At 56.3% G+C, this 22,478-nt stretch overlaps 1 protein-coding gene across 1 annotated transcript in view; it reads left to right on the top strand.

Moving 5' to 3' along the window:
- The window catches only part of DCHS1 (dachsous cadherin-related 1), a gene marked incomplete at both ends in the record, with an annotated part of 38,440 nt that overhangs the window by 5,620 nt on the left and 10,342 nt on the right, over positions 1 to 22,478 (top strand). The window contains 10 exons of the mRNA XM_082278152.1: positions 10,241 to 10,429; positions 10,528 to 10,759; positions 11,757 to 11,993; positions 12,286 to 13,305; positions 13,677 to 13,864; positions 18,534 to 18,630; positions 18,798 to 18,955; positions 20,511 to 21,345; positions 21,598 to 21,837; positions 22,275 to 22,400. Coding sequence (XP_082134278.1) covers positions 10,241 to 10,429; positions 10,528 to 10,759; positions 11,757 to 11,993; positions 12,286 to 13,305; positions 13,677 to 13,864; positions 18,534 to 18,630; positions 18,798 to 18,955; positions 20,511 to 21,345; positions 21,598 to 21,837; positions 22,275 to 22,400 — 3,322 coding nt within the window. The remainder of the gene's footprint in view (positions 1 to 10,240; positions 10,430 to 10,527; positions 10,760 to 11,756; positions 11,994 to 12,285; positions 13,306 to 13,676; positions 13,865 to 18,533; positions 18,631 to 18,797; positions 18,956 to 20,510; positions 21,346 to 21,597; positions 21,838 to 22,274; positions 22,401 to 22,478) is intronic.

The raw sequence follows: 22,478 nt of genomic DNA, 5'->3' as shown, positions 1-22,478 counted from the left end.
GAAGGATCTAGGGGTACACAGGAGTGTGGTCATGGGGGAGATGCTGGTACATGGGGAGGTTGTGGGGGGAGGTGAGTGCTGTTGTTACCGCCAGAAGAGCTGCATTTGTTCCAAATTCCTGTGAAAGTTATTTCCTTGCGCTGCCAGCAGCCTCCTCCTGGGCTTGGCACAGCAGCCAGCGCCATGATTAATTCAAGTAGCATTTCCCCTGGAGCTGCAGCAGCTTTTCCACTGCAGCTGAGAGGCCCCAGCCCCTCGCGCTCTTCTCCCCCCATCCTCTGCTCCTCCTCCCAACCCCCTCAAACAGCTCCCTCCTTCCTCCATGCAATCCCCAGCCCCCTCACAGCTGCCCCTTTTCCCTTACCTCTGCTTCAGCTCTAGGCCCCTCAGAACTCCTCTTTCTACCACTGCCCTTGCTCACACAGCTCCCTCCTCCATGCCTACCCACAGACTCACCCATGCATGCTGCCCTCTGAAGGGCCAGTCCTCCTGCCCCCCTTCCTATGGCCCCAGCCACCAGCATGCCCCCCCCCCCCCCCCCAGTTTCTGCTCCCTCTTGTTCTCCCCACACCCCTTGGTCAGTGCCAGCTGCAGTTGTCTTCTCCTCCAGGACCCTTGCCACTGTGACTCAGGACAGCTCTCCTCCACCTGCATAGCCCTTGGGACATGGCAGCCTCTGCCTGCTCCCTGTGGAATCCCAGAATGGTTTAGGTGGGAAGGGACCTCAAAGATCATTCAGTTCCAACCCCCTGCCATGGGCAGGGACACCTCCCACTGTCCCAGGCTGCTCCCAGCCCCAATGTCCAGCCTGGCCTTGGACTCTGCCAGGGATCCAGGGGCAGCCACAGCTTCTCTGGGCACCCTGTGCCAGGGCCTTCCCACCCTCACAGGAAGAACTTCTTCCCAATATCCCATCTAATCCTGCCCTCCATCAGTCGGAAGCCATTCTCCCTTGTTCTGTCAGTCCAGGCCCTTGCCCAAAGTCCTTCTCCAGCTCTCTTGGAGCCCCTTTAAGCCCTGGAAGGGGGTCTAAGGTTTCCCTGGAGCCTTTTCTTCTCAAGGTTGAACACCCCCATCTCTCCCAGCCTGTTTCCAGAGCAGCTCCATGTCCTCCTGATGTTGGGGGCCCCATCCCTGCCTTGCTCCCTAGGCTCACCCTGCCTGGCATGCTCAATCTTGTGCTGACCCCAGCCAAGTCTCTCCTGCACATCTCATTGATCTGCATCCCATCTTGCTGCATAGACCTTCTCTGAGAACTCCCTGCCTGAGCTCCACATGGCTGAAACCCAGCCCCACACCCTGGTTTGGGGTCATTCTGGCTTCAGTGCCCCCCAGGGCCCTGCCATTTCTGCCCTGTGCTGTGGCTGCCCCCTTCAAACCCCCCACCTTGAGCACTCTTCCCTGCATAGCCCAGCTTCCCAGCCCTGCTCTGCTCCAGGATTCCCTGCCCTTTCTGCTTCTCAGCTTCCAAGTCCCATTCAGCTCCTGCACCTTCCATTGGGCTTCCTGTGCCCTGTAGCTCCTGGCTGCAGATGCCATTTCACCAGTGAGGACACCTAGGTTCCCAAGTATGAGCCTCATTCCTTGTCCCTCTGTGCCTTAGTCTGTCCCTGTGCTCGGAGGCCCCTGGGCTCCCAGAAGGGTGCTATGCACTCCCAGGCTCCCTCACCTCTTGTCCAGCCCCACCATCCACATCCTGCCTCCCTGCCAGTGTCTGTGGTTAGCCCACATCCCCTCCTCCTCTGAACTGAAGGCTTTACCCCATCTCAGAGCAGTGCTGGAGGCCATCGGCAGCCCCTGCTCCCCATGCCCAGCTGCACGTGTTTCTGGCAGCCCTGTGTCTGTCAGAGGGTGGAAAGGGCCCTGAAAGCCCATCTTGTTCCACTCCCTGCCATGGGCAAAGACACCTTCCACTAGACCAGGTTGCTCCAAGCCCTGTCCAACCTGGCCTTGAACACTTGGGGGATGGGGCAGTCACAGTCCTCTAGGCAGTGTGGAGGCCTTGGCTGTGGGACCACCAGCCAGACTCCTGCCTGTGTCTGGGGCATTGGGGATCCAGCTGTGTGAGCCAGCAGTGCTGGCAGCTGCCCTGGGGCTCCCTGGACAGGGGGCTCCGGCAGCCATGGGCTCTGACCCTCGCCTTGGCCACGTGTGCTGGACTGTCGCTGGGCCGAACCCTGACCCTGCTCCCTCCCCTGAGACCCGAGTGTGCTGGAGGCTGAGACAAAGCCCTGGAGCCAGGAATGGCTCCTGAAATAGCCGCGTGGCCGCTCCCTGGCCGCTTTTAGCTGGTCAGTGGCTGTGCCAGGGCTGGGAGGGCAGGACGCCTGGCACGCACTCAGGCGCAGGGAGCCGTGCGTGGGATCGCTGACCACACTGGCGCCAGCCTCCCCTCCTCTCCCACCAAGAGCTGTCACTCAGAGGGGCGGGAGCCCCAGAGCCAGATGTTTGCCAAAGCCACAGCATAACATGTGCGCAGCAGAGCCCCAGCCATGGCCAGGCTCCAGATGAGTTCCCTGCCTGCTGACTGCGCTGGCTGGAGTAGGGAGGATGGCCGAGGAATGGAGGCCCGAGCTGCTGAGCAGTGCTCCATCACTTTACAGCACTGTGGGCTGGGCAGGGGTACACAGGTCAGCAGGAGGGCTGTGAAGGCAAGAGGTGTGTGCGAAGGGCTCTGGTGATATGCTTGAGATGGGTCTATGGGAAGGGGCATCTTTGACTCCCACAGGCGATACAGCTGAGGACCTTGGCATGGGGCTGTACTTCATGCATCCCCATCTCCGGGAAATGTAAGAAGTCTGTCGTGCCTTGGCTCCGCTTGTCCCTCCTGTCTTGCTGGGGAACTGGGAGGAGGGTGTGAAATAGCAAGGCCTCGATGCCTGTCACTGCCCTCCCAGGTCTCTGTTCAGTGGGGAGAGGCACACTGGGCCAGGACCCCGTTTCCTTTTCAACGTCTGGTGCTCTTGTTTCTTGCTGCCTAACCCTGAGTCATCTTGCTGTTCTCCTTTGTTGTCCTCTTCTGCTCTGTGGTGGCCACAGCACTCCCACCACATGCTCTTCTGCCCAGCTGCAAGGTACTCCAGCAAAGCCTTCTCACCACACCTGCAGGGAAGGAGGGGCAGGTAGTGGATGCTGCTGCCCAGTGTGGTCAAGGCTGCTGTGCAGGGACAGGGAAGCAGATCAGCTCTCTGGGAACAATTTGAGCTAAATTGGCTAACTGGGATGTTCAGGAGAGTCTTTGGCTGGAGATCACACAATGGTTGAGTTTGGAAAGGACCTCTTGAGATAATCTAGTATGCACAAGCAGCACCATCCAGAGTTGATTGTCCAGGACATCCCCACTTCCCTGGGCAACCTCATAAAGGAGAAGTGCTTCCTGATCTTCAGAGGGAGTCTCCTGTGTTCCAGTGTGTGGCCGTGTCCTCTGATCCTGACACTGGGCACAACTGAGAAGAGCCTGGATCCATCCTCTTGTTGCCCTCTCCTGTATGGATTATACCCCTTCTCCAGGATGAACCATCCCTGTTCCCTCAGTCCTTCCTCACAGGAGAGGTGCTCCAGTCCCTTCATCATCTTTGTGGCCCTTCAGCAGACTCTCTCCAGTATGGCCATCTCTCTCCTGTATTGGGGAGCCAGGGCTCCAGCTGTGGCCTCACCACTGCTGAGGAGAGGGGCAGGATCCTCTCCCTGACCTGCTGGCCACACTCATCCTGATGCTGCCCAGGATACCATTATGTTTTCTTGCAGCAAGGGCACATTGCTAGCTCATCTTCAAATTGGCACCCAAGAGGACCTCTTCTGCTAAGCTGCTCTCCCGTGGTATGGCCCCCAGCATATACTGGTGCAGGGGATTGTTCCTTTCCCGGGGCACAACTTTGCACTTTCCCTTGTTGAACTTTAGGAGGCCTCTTGTCCATCCCTCCAGCCTCTTGAGGTTGCTCTAGATACAGCATGACCCTCTGGCATATCAGCCACTCCTCCCAATCTGGGGTCATCAGCAAGCATCCTGAGGGTACACACTGCACCATCAACCAGGTCGTTAATGAAGATGCCAAACAGGACTGGACGCAGGATTGACCCCTGCGGTACATTGCTTGCTACTGGCCTCCAAGTAGACATTGTGCCCCTGATCACCACTCTCTGGACAGGAGCTGCTCAGCTGGTTTTCAGCTGAATGAGGATTTTACGGGGGAGAGTGTCAAAGAACTTAGTGCACTTCAGGTTGAGAATATCCACTCCTTTTCTGTCATCCACCAGCCCAGTCTTTTATCAAGTGGATCAAGCATGACTTGTCCTTAGGGGAAGCCGTGCTCACCACTCCTGATGATTTTCTTGTCCTTCCCATGCATAAAAATGGTTTCCAGGATTAGCTGCTCCATCAGTTTTCCAGGAATCAAGGTGAGGCTGATTGTTCTGTAGTTTCCTGGGTCCTTTTTCTTACTCTTGAAGATAGGAAAGCGATTGACCTTCCCACGGTCTTCAGGTGTTGCAGTGAACCATGGTTCAGCTGGACCAGGGGACTGAAAGGTCCAGTGGTTTGATGCTTCTACAGCCCAAAGCCTTAATAGAACACCCAAAAAGCTGTGAAAAATACATAAATCTGTGCCTTACCAGCGGCCCCAGCTCTCCCTTCCCCATATTTCTCATATCTGGCCGCTTTTCCAGAGAGATCTAGGTTATTCGGCAGATAATTGGTCTCTGTTACTCCTCCTCACCTACCCCTTCCCCATTTGCTGTAATCCCTTCTCCCTGCCTTTGTAATACCCCCTGGTTGATGTATCATTGGGTACTGTGTGTTTTCCACACCCGTTCTGTCGTACAAAACTGCCCTGCAAGCCACCTGGCTTGGTCTTTTCTTCGTGGCTTTTGCTATGCTCCAATAAATCCCCTACCCCCATGAAGGAGTCCCTCTGCTTTATCCTACCTCCTTCATGTGCACTAGCCATCAGGGTGCGAGGCGAGCCCTAGCCGGGGATTCGTCTGTTCTCCCGTGCACCACGACCGGTCTCCATCCAGCCCCCGCCTGGGGCAGGCAGGAGTTTGCTCAGTGCCAGGACAGAGAGCTGGCCTGAACGGCGCTGTAGCATTCAGGCACTTCCCAAACACTATGATTGAGCAGAGATTATTGTGAGGGGAGTGGCAGTGTTGTCTTTCACCCTGGTCTCTGAGACCTGAGATTCCTGAAGACCTGCCTTACTAGTGGAGAGTAAGGGAAAGAGGGCATTAAGTACCCCAGTCTTTGACATGTGCTGTGTCACCAGGTCCCTAGTCTCCCAGCATTCCTTTCGTCACCCATGTACTTATAGAAGCCCTTCTTGTTGACTTTGACATCCCTTGCCAGATTCAAATCCAGTTGGGAATTGGATGCCAACAGCTGCGTTCCCATGTAATGACACTGATCAGTGAGTGATTTCAGCAGAAGTGTTCCCCAGATGTGTTCCCCAAACCCTGCCATGGTAGCAGCTTCTTCTACACCTCTCAACGAAGTCATCAAAACACAGCATTGGGGTCATCCCCTGGGTTCCTTAACTGTATCTTCTGGCCTCAAGGGCACATGCCTGTTCATTTGCATCCATTATCTGACAGAAAGGATGCATTTCCTCTGTCACTTTCATCCTGATCCTTTCCCTCATCATGGCCCCCAGGCAGAGCACTGGTCATGAACCTCTCCCCTGGAGCCTGTCTTCCAACCTGTCTTTGACCCACCTGATTTCCCAGCCCTCCACACTGTAACATCCTGCCTTGAATATGAGGGTTGTGGGAGAAGGTGTCAAAATCCTTCCTAAAGTCAAGGCAATTGTCACCCACAGCTGTCAGCCCTTTGACCCCAGATCCCATCACTCCACCACAGAGAGCAAACAGGATGGTCAATCCACGATGGCTCTTCCCTTCCAGGATCTTTCATGTGACCTTATACATACTACAAGACCCACTCCATGATTCTCCCAGGCCCCAAAGTGTGGCTGACAAGAATGTAGACCCTTAGATGATCCTTTTGGCCTTTGTTGAAGGTGAGGCGTGGTATTTGCTTTCCTTCAGCTGTCAGGGATCTCCCCTGATCTGCACCATATGTGAAGAGCAGCCCTACAAATCCATTTCTGTCAGCATCCATTGATGCAGCCTGTTGAGTCCCATGGATTCACGTGGATCAGTCTCTCTAAAGAAAACGGACTCTATCTTCACCCCTTTCTGGTAGCTCTCGGAACGCCTCTGAACAGCATGGAGGCGTGGGAGGCTGGCAGAGACCAAGGTGGAGGAGGCACTGAGTGTTCCAGTCTTACCTGAGCCTGCTGCTGCTAAATCACTGACCACACTCAGAAATGGGTCCTTCTTCAGCCCTTTACTACCAGCGCAGTGGTAGAGGCTCTTCTTGGCACGCTCAGGCTTGAACTTTGACTTTGCTGACATGCTCCTGACATGCCTGGCAATGTTTGTAGATTCCTACTATGTATCTTGCCTTCATGCCCATCTCAAAGAATTGTGGAATGGTTTGGGTTGGAAGAGACCTTAAAGATCTTCTCGTTCCACCCCCCTGCCATGAGCAGGGACACCTTCCACTAGACCAGGTTATTCCAAGCCCTGTCCAACCTGGCCTTGAACACTTCCAGGGATGGGGCAGTCACAGCCTCTCTGGGCAACCCAGGAGCCAGGGCCTCCCCACCCTCACAGGGAAGAGCTTCTTCCCAATATCCAATCTAAACCTACCCTCTGTCAGTGAGAAGCCACTCTCCCTTGTCCTGTCTTTCCAGACCCTTATAAATAGCCTCTCTCAGTCTTTCTTGTCAGCTCCCTTCAGGTCCTGGAAGGCCACAATTAGGTCACTCCAAAACTTCTCTTCTCCAGGCTGAACAATCCCAGTTCTCTTAGCATACACCACCTTTTGCATGGCAGCTTAGCCCTGAGGCCCCTGCTTACCCCAGGCCATCTGCTGACGTCTCTGTGTTTTCCTGAGCACTGGGATGAACTGTTCTGGAGTGTGCTGTCCTGAAGGCTTGCCAGCTCTCCTGAGCTGCCTTGGTCTTCAGTGCTGCCTCCCATGAGATCCCTTTCACCAACCAGTTCCCTGTGAAAGCTGAAGTCTGTCTTGCAGTCCAGGGTCTGTACTCTGCTTCTCTTCTTCCTCACTCCTTTTAGGATCCTGAATCTGCTGCTTCATGGCCACTGCAGTCACAGCTACTGCCAGCTGCCACATCCCCAGTTAGTACTCCGTTCTAGTGAACAGCAAGTCCAGCTGCATGCCATCCCTGCATGGCAGGGACATTGCAAGTCTTGGGGAGACCAGGGGTCTGTGATCCTGGCTTCCTCAGGTACTGCTGCCTCCTTGGCAGCTTCAAGTCAGGAGTCTCCTGGCAGAGCATTGATGTCCTTGTGCTTAAATGCTTTAGTGGCTGTGCAGACCCTGTTCAGAAGTCAGAGGTGAGAGTGAGAGGGTGATAGGGCCACCATTCAGGCTCAGAGGCCTGGCTCCTGCTCCCACATATTCGAGCAGCAGGACTGGCACAGCCCCAGTGGAGAGCTTCCTGGGCAGTTCCAGAGGCAGCTTGACCCTGTTTCCTTCTGTTTTTCAGGCAAACATCAGGAGTCTCATGAGTGAGCTGCAGTAAAGCCAGCTGTGAATCCAAGATTTGGGGCAGATGCTAAATACAGAGCCTGGGGCTGCCCCGCATTAGCTTCTAGCAAAGTTCCTGGAAAAATATCCATGCTTGGTTTAAAAATTTCCACAAGTGGTGAACTCACCGCAGGCCTTAATGAGCCCTTTTGTTGGCTAATTGCCCTCACAGCTAAAAACATGTCCCTGTCCCAGACTGCGTGTGCTCTGAGTCTGCAGCAGCACATGCCAGCTGAAATGAGGTGGTTGCCATACCTGGTGACTGGTGGACCCCTGTGATGTCTCTCAGGAGTCCCTAGGAGGCATCACCCAACTGCAGTGGAGATCCTGCTGTCCCTGGGACTCTCCAGGCCCTGCTGAGCCTGGACCACCCACAGGCAGTCAGCCAGCCCCATCCCATGGGATTCACACATGGGATATCAGCAGTCTGCAGGCAGGGAGCTGGGACTGGGGGTGCACCAGCCACAGCCCCCCTCCCTCTGCACACAGTGGCAGAGCACAGAGCAAAGTGTCCAGTGGCCCCAAACTCAGCCAGCACTGTTACCTGGTCCAGCAGGTGTTTGCTGTTCCTGTGGCTTTTCTCTAGGCACCGGTTTAGCATCACCGATCCAAGGGAGACAAGGCAGACAAGGGCTCCAGTTGTGGTTGCACCAGTGATGTGACCTCTCTTAGACCCCGTGTAGGCTCATATGGGCAGAGTTTTGTGTTGGACCAGTGGTCCACAGATGGTCCCACCACAGGATGGGGAGGTGAAGCACTAGATACATGGGATACCTTGTCCTGGCTGCACAGCCAGGACTGGTTCTGATACCAGACTGCTGGCTCCACCAGTTATCTTGCTGGAAGCTGGCTCTGGGTACCAGGAAGCTGCCAGGGAGATGGTGCTGCACTACGCATTAGTGAGAGCTCCCCTGTTCCTAAAACCTGACCCAGGGCTTGTGGCAGGAAGCTGGATATTCCCCCTTTGGGTACTCCCAAGGTTAGCACCCATCAGAAGATGGTTACAGTGGGGAAGCGAGGCTCTTCTGGAAGCATCAGAGCCCCTAGCCTAAGGAGCCTGAAGCTACTATTTTACTCTGCAGCAGAGCGTATTGCTGTACAGTGATTAAAGCAGCTGACATGCATTTTGGGTAATTTTCAGGGTGAGAAGTAGTTAATTTTGAAGGAAAGAAAAGTCTTAGTTTACCATATAGTACCTATTCCAGTCACTGTGGCAGCTGATCAGTTTCATATGCATTTCCATCTGCAGTGGTGGAGAAGGCTGGCAGCTGATCCAAGGAATAGCAGAGGCACACCAGGGTGTGGGTACAGGGCTGTATCCCGGGCATGGCACAGGCACATTAGGGTGTGGGTACAGGCTGTACCCCAGTAATGACAGCCAACATGGACCCAGTGTACTGGTAACCTGCATATGAGCTCCAGTGATGTCAGTGAAGTCAGATTTGTACTCTCTGCTGAGCAGTTCCCCAGGAAGATGGGCTGGGGCAGTGGGGAGGGGGGCGGTGAGCTCTCAGTGGCAGATGGGTCCAGTTTCCCAAAGTGCCTCCTGACCCAGTTCTGTCACAGCACCTGTGTTTCCAAGTGCTCTGCAGCTGGAGTGGGGAGGGGGGATCCTGTTCCATGGTGCTTCTTCTGGCAGCTGCTGCAGGGTTGGGGAGCAGATCCTCTGCACAGGAGCTTAGTGCTCACTGGAGATGTAGTCTCGGTTTCTCCCTGAGGCAGCCCCTCAGACCACAGGCAGCAGGGCTGGTGGGGGTGTCTCAGGTGCTGCCTCCCCTTCCTGGTCAGGACAGGGTGGTCCCATCCCTGCCCAGTTGACTGTTCCCTCCAGGCCCAGCTGTTCTGTGTCTCCTTACCCTTGTTCCTCCATCCCTGATGACCGGGCTTGCAGCCCCCAGCCGGGCCCTCTACTTGGCGCGCGCGTGGCGTTCCTGCACTCCTCGTGCGGGAGCCGAGGCCCCATGGCTGCTGCGGGGAGGAGCTGTGGCTGACGAGGCCTGAACTCCACTTCACCCGGGCCTGGCCCAGCTGCCTTCCCCCAGCTCTGTCCCCCAGCTTTGTTCTCCATGGAGCTCCCAGCTGGTGGAGGAGCTGTGGGCAGGGATGTGGAGTCAGGAGTGGGTTTCTGCTGACCTGAGCTCTGTAGGAGCCCAAGGAGGAGCTGGGGAGGGCAAGCAGGGAACAGCATTCATCCTCCTGCTACGTCTGTCACAGAGGGTGCAGTTCTTGTGCTACAAGCAACGTCAGACTGGACTGTCACAGAGCAGTGCCGCCCTCCATCCTCTTGCCCAGTGTCTGGGACTGCTAGACACAGAGCTCTGAGAGCAGGACAGAGCCAGGGCCACGGTGACAGGACTTTCTTCCTGTCCCATCCTGAGTGTCTTTGCAGAAAAGAAGGAACAGACGTGCAGGGGCTGCTGCTGCTGCGGTGCTGCATGTTCTGCAGAAGAAGCAGTGGCTGGTCTGGGACAAGAGCCACGGTTGCTGTTACACTGCATCATGATGGCCAGCTGTGAGGATGGTGTGGCGACTGTGGCTGTGGAGTAGAGGGTGGCACTGGGGTGGGGTGGGGGTGCTGGGCTGGGTCTGGCTGGTGGTCTGTTCTGTTCAGATGGTGCCTTCCTCACACAGGTGACAGCCACAGACGCAGACAGTGGCGCATTTGGCTCCCTTTCCTACTCCATTGGCTCTGGCATTGGCAGTGTTGTCCCCACACAGTTCAGCATTGACAAGCACTCAGGGCAGCTATGCACGGTGCAGCCCCTGGACCGCGACGAGGGCACATCTGCCTACGACTTCACCATCACTGCTGTGGATGGGGTGAGTGCTAGTGAGGCCACATATGCAGTGTGGCTGACTCAGCACTGTGCAGGGGATGCTGCTGTCCTTGCACTGTCTCTGATCTGGTTCCTCCTCAGGGCGGCCTGAACTCCATGGTGTACGTGAAGGTGTTCCTGGAGGACACAAATGACAACCGGCCAGTGTTTTACCCGCTGGAGTACGCTGCCAGCATCAGCACACAGAGCATGCCAGGGACAGCTGTGCTGCGTGTCACTGCCCATGACAAGGACGAGGGGCTGAATGGGAGAGTGACGTACCGCATCGTCCTGGGAAACTCGCCCCCGCTCTTCTCCCTGAACAAGGACACAGGTGAGAAGTGGCAGGCAGCCAGAGCAGGCAGCAGTTGGAGCACTTTGATGTGGGAGGTGTCAAAACCAGCCTGAGTATCACTGCTTGGCCACCTCAGCAGTGCAGTCTGTCTCCAGCGTACATCTGTTCCTCTCCCTGCCACATCTTTCCCTGCTGAACTTCCTTAGCCTCTGGTAACCAACCCCTTCCCTGACTTTTTGTTTCTGCTCCATCTTCTGTTCTTCATTTGTCCTGTCTTCCTTCCTCTCCCTATTCCCCATCCCTGACTCACTGTGCCCTTCCTCTTGTGTGCTGACGCTTTGCCCCATCAGGCTGTATCCTGCTTCATTTCTTGTCCCTGCCAGTCCCCTCTTCTCCAGCTCAGTTAACTCTCCTCTATAACTCTGTCACTCTCGATCCCACTGTTCTCATTGGCTGCATCTGTTTGAAGCCAGAGCACTTTCTTCTGGGGAAGTGGGTGCATGGGTGCATGGTGCCAGGGGCTCTCAGCAGGACAGAAAGGTGCACTGGGAGACCTGCACACTGGTTCTCAAGTTCCCAGCAGGTGACTGGAATGAGACAAGCCCTACCAGCCCTCCCAGTGCAGGGCCACCTCCTTTGTAGGGCCTATCGATTATAGTCCTACACTTCTACATCCCCTTGCGGAGTCTCCCTGCCAGCCCAGGGCCCACTTGCTGTGTTATGACACTCATCCTGTGCCCCAGATTGGATGCCCTTTCCCCTCCTTTCCCTCTCCCAAGACCTGTCTTCTGACTCATGTCCCACAGCCTGTGCCACTGCTTAGCTCAGAGTTGGGTGTAAGATTAAGCGGGGAGGATTTGGGGAGACTTTCCTGGGAGAGCTCCACTCATTCACTCCAGCTTCTCCACGGTGGGCTCCCACTGTGATGCACATTGCTTCCTGCCCCTTCTGGTCTGTCTTTTCCAGCTTATGGTTTGGCCTGTCCCCTGGTGCCAGGGGTGCAGCACAATGCCACATCAATGACTTTCTTCCTCAGGTATCATCTCTCTGTCATGGTCTCTGAGTGGCAAAGCCAACACCTTGGTGCAGCTGGTGATCTCTGCTCAGGATGGGGGGGGCCTGCACGCACAGCCAAATGCCCGGGTAAACATCAGCATCGTGGAGGGCACAGTCTCACCCCCTGTCTTTGAGCAAGCTCAGTACTTCTTCACCGTGCCTGAGGATGTGCCACAGGGTGCCAGTGTGGGGGCTGTCCAGGCCCAGAACCCACCAGGTATGGGCTTGTCCCTTTTGCATGTTGCCACTTTCCCTGTCCCTATATCATCCTTGAGGTCCAGCACCCACCACACTTCCTCAGGGACTGGCCCTGCTCTGAGAGCTCCACACACTCACATCTGAATGTGCACCCTGCGATTGTCACCCAACTCAGCACCTGTGCCTACACAAGTGTGTGTGCACACCTGTGCCTCTGTGCACATGGGCCCAGTGCTGCTGGACACCTTGGGCCACAGCTTCCCGACCATGGGGCTGAGGGAGTAAGCTGGATGGCAACTTCTTGTCCACAGGTCATGCTGATGACATCTTCTATTCCATCTCCTCGGGGGATCCTCATGGCTACTTCTCCATCGACTCGGCCTCAGGGCAGCTCCGCACCAGCCTGCCTCTGGATCACGAGTCCCAGTCAGTTCTCATCCTGGATGTCCAGGCCCGGAGCGGTTCACCCCCCGCCTACAGCAACACACGTGTGAAGATCTCTGTATCAGATGTGAATGACAACGTGCCGGCATTCCCAACTCCCTCCGACTCCATCTTGCTGCCAGAGGCCACAGAGCCTGGGACTACAGTCTACACCGTGCAGGCCGAGGACCGTGACAGTGGTGCCAATGGACAGGTGACCTTTGAGCTGGTGTCAGGGGGTGAGGGCACCTTTGTTGTGGAGCGTGCCTCAGGGGCAGTGCGGCTCCTTGGGGCCCTGCAGTATGAGGCCAGCTCAGCCTACAGCCTGGCCATAATGGCCCGGGACAGTGGCGTTCCCCAGCTCAGCTCCACCTTCACGCTGCTGGTGCACGTGCAAGCCGAGGACGACAACGGACCCATTTTTGACACTCTCACCTACCGTGTGGAGGTGCAGGAGGGTGTTCCCGTCTCCACCCGCTTCCTTCAGGTGAGGGCCCTGGCACACGATGTGGAATCCACGGCCCTCACCTACCACCTGCGTGCAGATGGGGACGCTGCCAGCTTCGGCATCATGCCTGAGAGCGGCTGGCTGTACGTCAAGAGTGCCTTGGACCGGGAGACACGGGACTTGTATGTGCTGACAGTGCTGGCCTCGGTGGGAGGCACCGGGGCTGCGGCGGACACACGGAAAACTGGCACCAGCACCGTGCGGATCAGCGTCACTGATGAGAATGACAACAGCCCTCGGCTGAGTGAGGAGCGGTACTTCTTCACCGTGCCTGAGAATCAGGTTCCTGGCAGCAGTGTGGGAAGGGTGATGGCAAGCGACCGGGATGCAGGGCAGAACAGCCGTCTCACCTACCGCCTGCTCCAGCACGATCCCAACTTCCTTATCCACACACAGACAGGTGAGAGAATCCTGGCTTCCTAGGTGGGACCAGCTGGTGAGAAAGCCCAGGGTGGGGCAGCAGTGATGGCAGCCAGGCCAATGAATATTCACCTTACCGCCCCTGCAGTGCTGGGCTCCAGCAGCACACGTGAATAACACAGCTGAGCACAGGCTCTGCTCTAAGGCAGCTTGTGGGCTGAGCTGTGTCCCCACTGATCTGTGTCCCTCACTTGTGCCTGCCCCATCCTTGGAAGTATTCAAGGCCATGTTGGATGGGGCTTGGAGCAACCTGGTCTAGTGGAAGGTGTCTTTGCCCATGGCAGCAGGGTGGAACAAGATAGGCTTGAAGGTCCTTTCCCATCCAAACCCTTCTGGGATTCTCCCTCACAGGAGAGGTCAGCACCAAGCACAGCTTGGATCGGGAGCAGCAGTCCAGCTTCCAGCTCCTGGTGATTGTGCAGGATGGGGGAGCACCGCCCCGCAGTGCCACCGGAACCATCTATGTCACGGTGCTGGATGAGAATGACAACGCTCCTGCTTTCCTCCATGTGGGCAGTGGTCAGGAGCTACCTGTGCAGGTAGGGGTGCAGGCTGGAGCACCAATGAGGCAGGGGCCTGATGGCCTCTGCATGTGGGGGCAGGTGGTACTGCTGGGGAAAAGGGGGTGGGTAGGGGGACCCAGGAGAGTTTTAGAGTGGGAGATGAGCAGGCATGAGTCAGATCCATGCAGCAGCCAGGATAGTCTGGTAAATTTGAGATTTGGTAGGATGGGCACGTCCTTGGGCAATGCAGGTATCCCAGTGCACAGAGCAGGCAGGGCCTCTGGAGGGCTCTGGCACAATCAGGACCGGCCAGCGGGCAGAAGCTCTTGGCTCACATGTCCATGTAGGGAGGCACAGCAAAAGGAGCCCTGAACCTGACCCAGGTTCAAAGAAGAGCCAGGGTAGACAACTGTGAGCAGGGAGACACAGGAGGCCATGACCTTCTAGGTCTGGGGATTTTTGGTACAGCCACTTGTCTTTCTGGGAGGTCAAGAAAGCATTGTCCAGCTGGGCTTGGCATGCACGAGAGTTTTCTGTGAATCTACAGTGTCTGCCAGCCAAGCTTTCCCTCAGCACTCTGGTTGCAGCAGTCACCAGGCACTGCATGTGCTGCAGACCCAGCTACATGGGTACTGCTCAGGAGAATTGGGTGAGGACCAGCCCCCCACCCACCTGCCTCTGCTCAGCTGTGTCCCTGAGAGCATCATGAGTGGCGAGGGCTCGTGGGAGCCAGGTGAGGGGTGCTGGCAGCAGCAGAACATGATGGGCAGCCAGGCCCTGGCCTCATCTGCTCGGCACAGAGCAGGGACAGCTTGCAGCTGGATGGCCGTGCCCACTCTGCGTCCATTGCTGCACATCAGGCTGTGTGCTCAAAGCCCCTTGCTCTGGGTTGGGTCAGAAACATCACAATGGTGACAGCCACTCTCTGTCACACGTCCTGCCTGAGCTGTGCACCCCAGACAGGTCAGAGCCGACAGGACTGTGTTGGTAGCCAGCTGGGTGACACAAGATCTGGGGACACTCTGCAGCTCCAGCCAGGCCTTCCCTGCTCATTGCCTCTTCCCTTCCCATTCTAGGGTACAGTCATCCCTTGCCCAGTCATCTTCGTGCATGCCCTGCTCTGCTGGCAAAGCTGCTGGCAGGGCTTGGCCTGGGTGAGCACATCTCCAAGAGCCTAGAGGAGGCAAAGGGGGCACAGTTAGTCTTGCCCTCTCTCTGAGCAAGGCTCTGGGACCAGAGCAGGCCAGGGACCAGCCAGCCATGGCATGGCTGAGGGTGCACTGGATGGGCTCTGCAATGTGGCATTGCTCGCACCTGGCATCTGTTGTGAGCCCTGCTCCTATGCGGGGACACCTGTGACACACTGCATGGCAGGATCTGCAGCTGATCCCAGTGTTTGGGGGCACAAAGTGCTGCGAGTGCCCTGCTAGAGCTTGGGAGGGCTCTGCCCTTACGAAGAGACCATGAAAGCAGATGCATCCTTCAGGGGACAGGGCAAGGCTGAGATGGGTTCAGAGCTCTGAGGGCAGGTAAATGCTGCAGCAGCTCTGAGCAAACACCTGCTTGGGCCCTTTGGTTTGGGCACTTCGGTTTGCAGGTACTGGAAACAGAGATACAGAAGGGTGAAGCGCCGTAACAGCCCACTGCTAGCCATGTTTTGGATGTAGAAGATAGGCTTGGAGGAAGAAGTGAAAACTGGATGATAACACAAAGCTCCATGATTTCTTGCAGACGTTCTCAGTGCAGCGTTCATGTCAGTGTTCATCAGGCAAAGCAGAGGAGGGTTCCGTGTCGGTACCTTCCAGCATCAGCTGTGGGGCTCTGAGATGAAACACGCTGGTGATAATGCTGGCAGGACCAGGGGTGTTTGCAAAGGGTCTGCAGTAATGGATCCTCCCAGGGAATGATTGGTAGGAGAGGGGAGAGAGAGCGAAGGGAAGGAAGAGGGTGCCTGTTTTCACAGAGGGGGTGCCCCTGGTGCTGGTATTTTGCTGTATCCTCTCAAAGATGTGGTGGTTGATGTCACTGGTCTATTTAAAGCATTCAAGGTGAGGGCTGCCTGTGAAGAACTGTAGAAGGATCATGTTTCACTGTTGAGTCAGGGAAGAAAATGGGAGATGAAATCACTGCTCCTAAGCAAGTTGCTGGAAAGCAACATGGATGGCACTTACACAGTGGTGGGCTCTGAACTGGCTGCTTCTGTTTGGGGAGAAGCCTAGAGCTTTGTGAAAGTGCCACACCAGGCTCAGCGCGGGCAAAAAAGCAAATCAAATGCTGAGTTTAATTGGAAAAGAAACAGAATGAAAGAAAATATCATCACCCAGATGATATTTGGGTGATCAGCTCATCATCAGCTCAGATTCTGCCCACACTCTCTGTCCGGTTCCATTCTCTAAGTGAGCAGAAGTGCTAGAAACCGTTCAGAAAAAGATGTTATTGGGATCTCTGGCAGATAATGGTTCCAAGCAGAAAGAAAACATTCTTTGACATGGACAAAGCTGCAGGAATATCACACATGTGCACAGAGTCATGGGGAAATGAGGAGTTGCTTTTTTCATAACACAAAACCGGGCAGCTCCATAAGAACTGACCAGGCAGCAGGTTTAAAATAAACACAGGCAGCACTTCTTCATGCAGAATGTAATTAAATTGTGAAATCATTGCCCAGAGTTGCATGGGTTCAAAACTAGATGAATTCATGGAAAGAAAAAAGTCCATCAAAGGCTGATGAACACAAATATGATCTGTGGCTCAGGAAGTGTCTGAGCCACAGCGGGCTGGGAGCCGGGGAAGTTCACAGGAGGATTGTTCCATATGTACCATGTTTCTCACATTTCTGTATATCCACTGCCAGCCCCTGCCAGAGCTGTGCTTGTGGCCAGAATGGCTCTGTGAGCTTGGGACCAGGCTGGTGTTTGCAGCAACCTTCAGGCAGGGTGGGCAGACCCAAATGTGCCCATGTGGCCACTGTCTTACCAGTTTGCAGAGGCAAGCCCACTGCTATTGCTGTTTATTCCTGTTTGTGTGACTGAAGTGGCATTTGTACGTGGGGCTGTGTGGGTGTTGCTCATGTAACTCCTCTGACATGTCTGCTTTTCTCAAAGGGGTCGGATTGCTCATGGAAGGGGAGAGTGTCCCTGCCTGCTGAGCAGGAGCCACTCAAGTCTGGGTTGAGGGCAGTGGGGGCAGACCCTGCCCTGGCCTGTGGCGGGGAGAGGTTGGAAGGGGCCTCTGAATCGTGGCCCCACGTAGAGGTGTCCACGCAGACCCTCCTTTCATCAAGAGCCAGGCTGTATTTAGGTCTGTGCCTCCATCACTGCTGTGAAAGGCTGTTCCAGATTCCTTGATCTGGTACTAGAAAACATCTCTTCATTTCCAGCCTAAACTAATTTCTGACCATTTTATACTCATTTGTTCTTGTGCCAATATTGTGTTTTTGCTTAAAAAGCTGTCCTCTCTCTCTGGAATTTCCCTCCCTCTCCCAGTGTTTACAGAGCACAGTCCCAGCACTGCCTATCCTGGCTGAACGAGTCCAGCTCCTCTGGTCTCCCCTCCCGGGGCTTCAGCACAGTGCCAGCAGCTTGGGCAACAGCTCTGGCCCTCACCTCCACCTGGAAACCTGCATCTTCTTCTCCAGAATCCTGCTTGGATTCCTCTTGTCCCTTTCCTAAATGCATTAAGTGTTCAGATCACTCTGCACAGCTGGGTCTGGGAGGGTGGTCTCTTCCACAGGATGTGCTGGTTGGATGGGAATGCAAGGTCTGTCCCCTTGAGGTGGGAATTTGGCATCTGCTGGGGTGGAAAGAACAGCAGAGCCTGTGCTGAGTGGGAATCCTGTTCCACCAAAGAGTACGTGCTGGAGGGGGCAGGACTGCAGCAGGGAGGGGATGTTTGCTGAGGATGATTCCAAAACCTGACAGGTGCTGCGGGACAGTGATGGGGAGGCATCCAGTTCCATAGCTATCCAGAAAAGGTGTTTGTGTGCCATGCTCTATTGTGTAGTCTCTGTGGCAAAGGAGGTAGCTCCCCTCAGGACATGAGGTTACCTGAGCACATGTAATTGATGTCTCAATGGTCTTGTGCTGCACTGGCATAAAATGGGGGTCTAAAGTACCTACAGATAGGTGGTGCTACCCAGGAACAAAGGAGAGAAGGGAAAAGCCCCAAGTTGAGGTACCTGATCCCCAGAAGGTCTGCCAGATGCACTTCCAGAGGTGGCAAACCTCCCTGGCTAACTGTGGGAACTGAGAAGATCCCTGGCTGTGGCCGGGGAGGCTGGCTCTGGGCTGTCAAGGGCTCACACATTGGCCGTTTGCAGCTGAAGGGGTCTGTTGGGGCAGAAAGAACCAGGGCTGTTGTGGAGCCCTGCACTTACCTACCTGCAGAGGCTCCATGTGTAACACAGGTGAAGCAGTGCCCTCCCACAGCCCTCCAGTGTGCCCCCACCCTGCCGAGTGTGTTGTTAAATGGGGCAGAAGGAGAGGAGGGCTGGTGAGGCAGAACCTCCCCTGGCCAATTGCTGTGGGCTGCTCCATGTTCCCAGCCTCAGGCACAGCTTGTGGGTCCTGCCTGCCAGGGGTCTGTGCTGTGGGTGAGGTGCAGGGCTGGTGCAAGACAGTGCAGACCTCATGCCATGCTTGGGGGGCTGTGGGGTGATCTTAGAGGTTCCCTGTGCCACTCAACTGCTCCCTGGGCCTTGCTGCAGGTGCTGGAAGAGAAGCCATCAGGACTCCTGGTTGCCTCCCTGCAGGCCAAGGACCCCGACGAGGGGGAGAATGGGACCATCATCTACTCACTGATAGGTACGAGCTCCAGAACTGGCAAATCAGTGCTGCTCTGCCTTGCAGCCATCACCTGGGTGGATGGGTGCCCACTGCCTGGGATCCCCACACCCACTCCCCTTCCTTCCCACCCTCTCCTGCCCTCCCTCCTCCATGCTTCTCCCAACAGTGTTTCCCTCCCTCTGCAGGAGCCTGGGCAGAGCGTTTCACTCTGCACATGGCTACCGGAGAGCTGCGGACAGCCACAGTTCTGCGCCGGACTGAGCGTGCCGAGTACATCTTCACTGTGACAGCCAGTGACCGTGGCACAGTGCCTCGCAGCACATCAGCCATCGTTCGTGTCCAGGTACCCCAGCTCCTCCTGTTCCTGCACCCCAGCTCCTCCTGTCCCTGTACCATTTACCCCTCACTTGCCTCTTGGAAGACACCATCCAGCTCCTTGGCAGCCTTTCTCCCCACCTCTGCATCCTCTACCGCCTTCATCCCTGGGCACCCTCTGCTCCTGCTCAGCTGTTGATCCAGCCCTAAAATCTGCATGGAGAACCTGGGATGGGAAGGGATAGGTCTGTCTGCCCCTGCACATGTCCTCATTTCCAAAGTGGCCAATTGCAGCTCTGCCTTCTCCAGCCTTAGACAGCCAACCCTGTCCTAGATACCCTGTGCAGGGAAGACATCAGAGGTTCCCTGCACGAAGACTTCCACTCTTCCCAGCATCTAATGAAACCAGTGTTCTGACCTGCAGCATGTCCCTCATGTCTGTGTCACTTTGGTACTCCCTGCCTGGTACTGCCCAGACAGCTACATCCTTTCTCTGCTGTTATTAATGAGCTTCCTTTTGCAGCAGAGGCTCTGGTTGCCCCCATCAAGGCACTCCCACAGAACATCATTTCACATCTTCCCGTCCCTGTCCTTGCAGTTGCCGAGGCCATTTGACTGTCCTTGCTGTGCCATCTCCACCAGCCCTGCCCATTCCTCCCTTGAGCCAGCTGGTCTCTCAGTCTTTTCTGTCACACAGCCGTCCCCACTCTGTGCCTTTCCCCAGCTAGAGTGGGAGCTCCAGAGATGAGTTCTAGCCCAGGTGGGTGTGATAAACCTCATCCCCTTGAGGAGTGGAGCCGGGTGTTAGCTCACCACATCTGCCTTCAGCCACCAGCTTGTTTTGTACCATTTCCTTTTTACACCATGTCTGTAACTGTTCTTGTAATCAGAGCTGTTCTGCAGCCTCCAGAGCACTGAGGCCAGGCTGGCCATCCCCATCATGCTGGTTTGCATCCCTGTAATAGATATTTGTTTGACAGTCACTGGGTTTGATCCACTCTGGGCTGACAGGTTTGTTGTTACTCCCGTTTTCCTCAGCTCTTTGACAGGAATGTGCTTCTTCAGCGGGTTTTCCCTTCAGATCATACTGTGGTGGCCTTTACAGCATCCTCTCTCCCATCTGCGAGTGCACCTCACCCCTAAATTAACTTCAGTATCTTTAACAAAGCTAGTGATAGTATTTATTTATCTTGGGGTCATACTGGGTTCTCTTCCTGTGCCTCCTATCAGGACGAGTGTGACCTATCTTCTTACCCATTCATGCTTATGTTTGCAGAATTGTTTCTGCTGCTGTCTGTTGGCTTTGCAGTATCTGACCCAGTCACAGACCCAAGGAGTGGCTGAGGGAAGGTACCTGTGAAGGTCACCTTCTCCAGCCCCCTGCTCAAATGGGATTGTCCAGGTGACTTTTGGCTGTCTCCAAGGCTGGAGACTCCACCACCTGTGGGCAGCTTGTGCCAGGGCTCAGGCACCCTCACAGTAAAAAGTGTATTCTGAGGACCAGAGGGACCCTCCTGTGTTGCAGTGTGTGCCCTGCCACACAGCCCCCTGTGCGTGCCCCTGACTCCTTCCTCTCCTCACAGGTGTTGCCATCCTCCCGTGTGCTGCCACGGCCTGATGCCACCGTGTTGACCTTGCATCCTCTCGAGGGGGTCAAGCCAGGGTCTGTGATTGGTTCAGTGGCCCCTCTGGATGCCCCTGCACAAGGACAACTGACCTACACGGTGGTAGGAGGTGGTGGGGATGGCACCTTTGTGGTTGATAGTATGACAGGGGAGATTTATGCTGCCCGTGAGCTGGACTATGAAGCTGGGGCACGGCACGTGCTCCAGGTGAGTGCCGAGGACATGCAGCATGGCTATCCCTCCAGCCGGCTGGTGCTGGTCCAGATCCACGTGCAGGACTGCAATGACCAGGCACCCACCTTCCCCGAAGACCCCATTACCATTGTGGTGCCTGAGAATGCCCAGGCTGGCTCCTCCATCTTCACCTTCCAGGCGCTGGATGGGGATGGAGTGGGCCCCAACAGTCAGGTGCGCTATGCTCTGCTGCACCTGGAGCCGCCCGGAGCCCCCTTCCAGCTCGACAGCCGCTCAGGGCAGCTGACCCTGCGCCAGGGCCTCGACCGGGAGGCTGCTGCCTCCTTCCTGCTGGTAGTGGAGGCCACAGACCAGGCCCGCAATGTCAGCCAGCGCCGCTCAGCTGCCGTCACAGCCCGTGTGTTTGTGACCGATGAGAACGACAACGTGCCCGTCTTCCTCTCCCCGGCCACCGTCAGCGTCATGGAGGACCAGCCCACAGGCTTTGTGGCACTGCATGTGGTGGCCCAGGACAGCGACTTGGGAGAGAACGGACGTGTGAGCTACTCCTTGCGAGCAGGCAACAGTGATGGCTGCTTCCACCTCAACCCCAGCACTGGTGAGGGCGGGGAGGGTGCAGGGGTGGTGTGAGGGGTACACGGTGCGCAGGAGGAGAGTGTGGGCTGGGGAGCCTGGAGGAGCGAGACTGGGGGTCTGGGGAGGCCCAAGCACAGCAGCTGGTCGGCACAGTGCTGCTGTCTCCTGAGACCTGTCTGTCCCGGCACACCCCAGGCCCTGCAGCCACATAGTAGTCCCAAGGCATAAGCCCCAGTGCCACTGGTCCCAGCTTGCCCCTATCCTGTGTCCACAGGTGCACTGTCCATTGTGCGGGCCCTGAACCGGGAGGAGGTGGCACAGCACAACCTGACGGTGGTGGCCACAGACCATGGCTTCCCACGCCTCTCCGCCACACAGCTGCTGTCCGTGCTGGTGCTGGACGTCAATGATGAGGCTCCTGCCTTTGAGAAACCCGAGTATGAAGCCCACATCATGGAGAACCTGCCGGCTGGTAGCCCAGTGCTGCAGGTGCTGGCCACGGACCGGGATCTGGGTGAGGATGCAGGCGAGGGTGAGCTGCCCAGTTCAGTCAGGGCCTATCTGGAGATGCAGCCCCAGGTCTGGGCATACCCTGCTGGTCTGGAGAGCCTGGCTGACCAGAGGGAAGGATCAGCACCTGGCCTGGAGGTGGGAGATGGGCTGAATCCTGGGAGAGGGTGGGAATGGAACAAGGACTGTGGTTCCTTCTGGTCCCCTGGCCTGTGGCCTTTGTTCTGTGGGGTCTCCTTGGCCCATCTGGCCTCCCACCAGCTGGCTTAGGCTGGGACCCGCCCTCCCCCCCGCACCTCTGCCATCAGGGAGCGAGCCCACCATCTCACACAACCCATGAGCCCCAGGTGGGAGCTGGGAGCAAGGAGGTGCAGGGCTGGGAGCCAAATGAGGCACTGGGGCTGCTGCTAGGCTGCCCTCGGACCACCTTCATCCCCTCAGGTGCCAATGGACAGGTGTCCTATGGGGGTCTCTCTGGGGGGCCGTTCTCCATCCACCCACAGACGGGGCTCATTGTCACCACGCGTCCCCTGGACCGGGAGGAGCAGGAGCAGCATGTGCTGACAGGTATGCAGGGGGAGGCAGCAGGCAGGGGGTTGGTGGGGGTAGGCAGGGGCTTCCTGCTGCTGGGGCGAGGAGTGTTGC

The sequence above is a fragment of the Coloeus monedula genome (genome assembly GCF_965178545.1).
Source record: "Coloeus monedula genome assembly, chromosome: 3".
NCBI classification, from domain to species: domain Eukaryota; kingdom Metazoa; phylum Chordata; class Aves; order Passeriformes; family Corvidae; genus Coloeus; species Coloeus monedula.
Note: the sequence above shows the minus strand (reverse complement) of the source record. Positions and strands in the feature narration are given on the sequence as shown.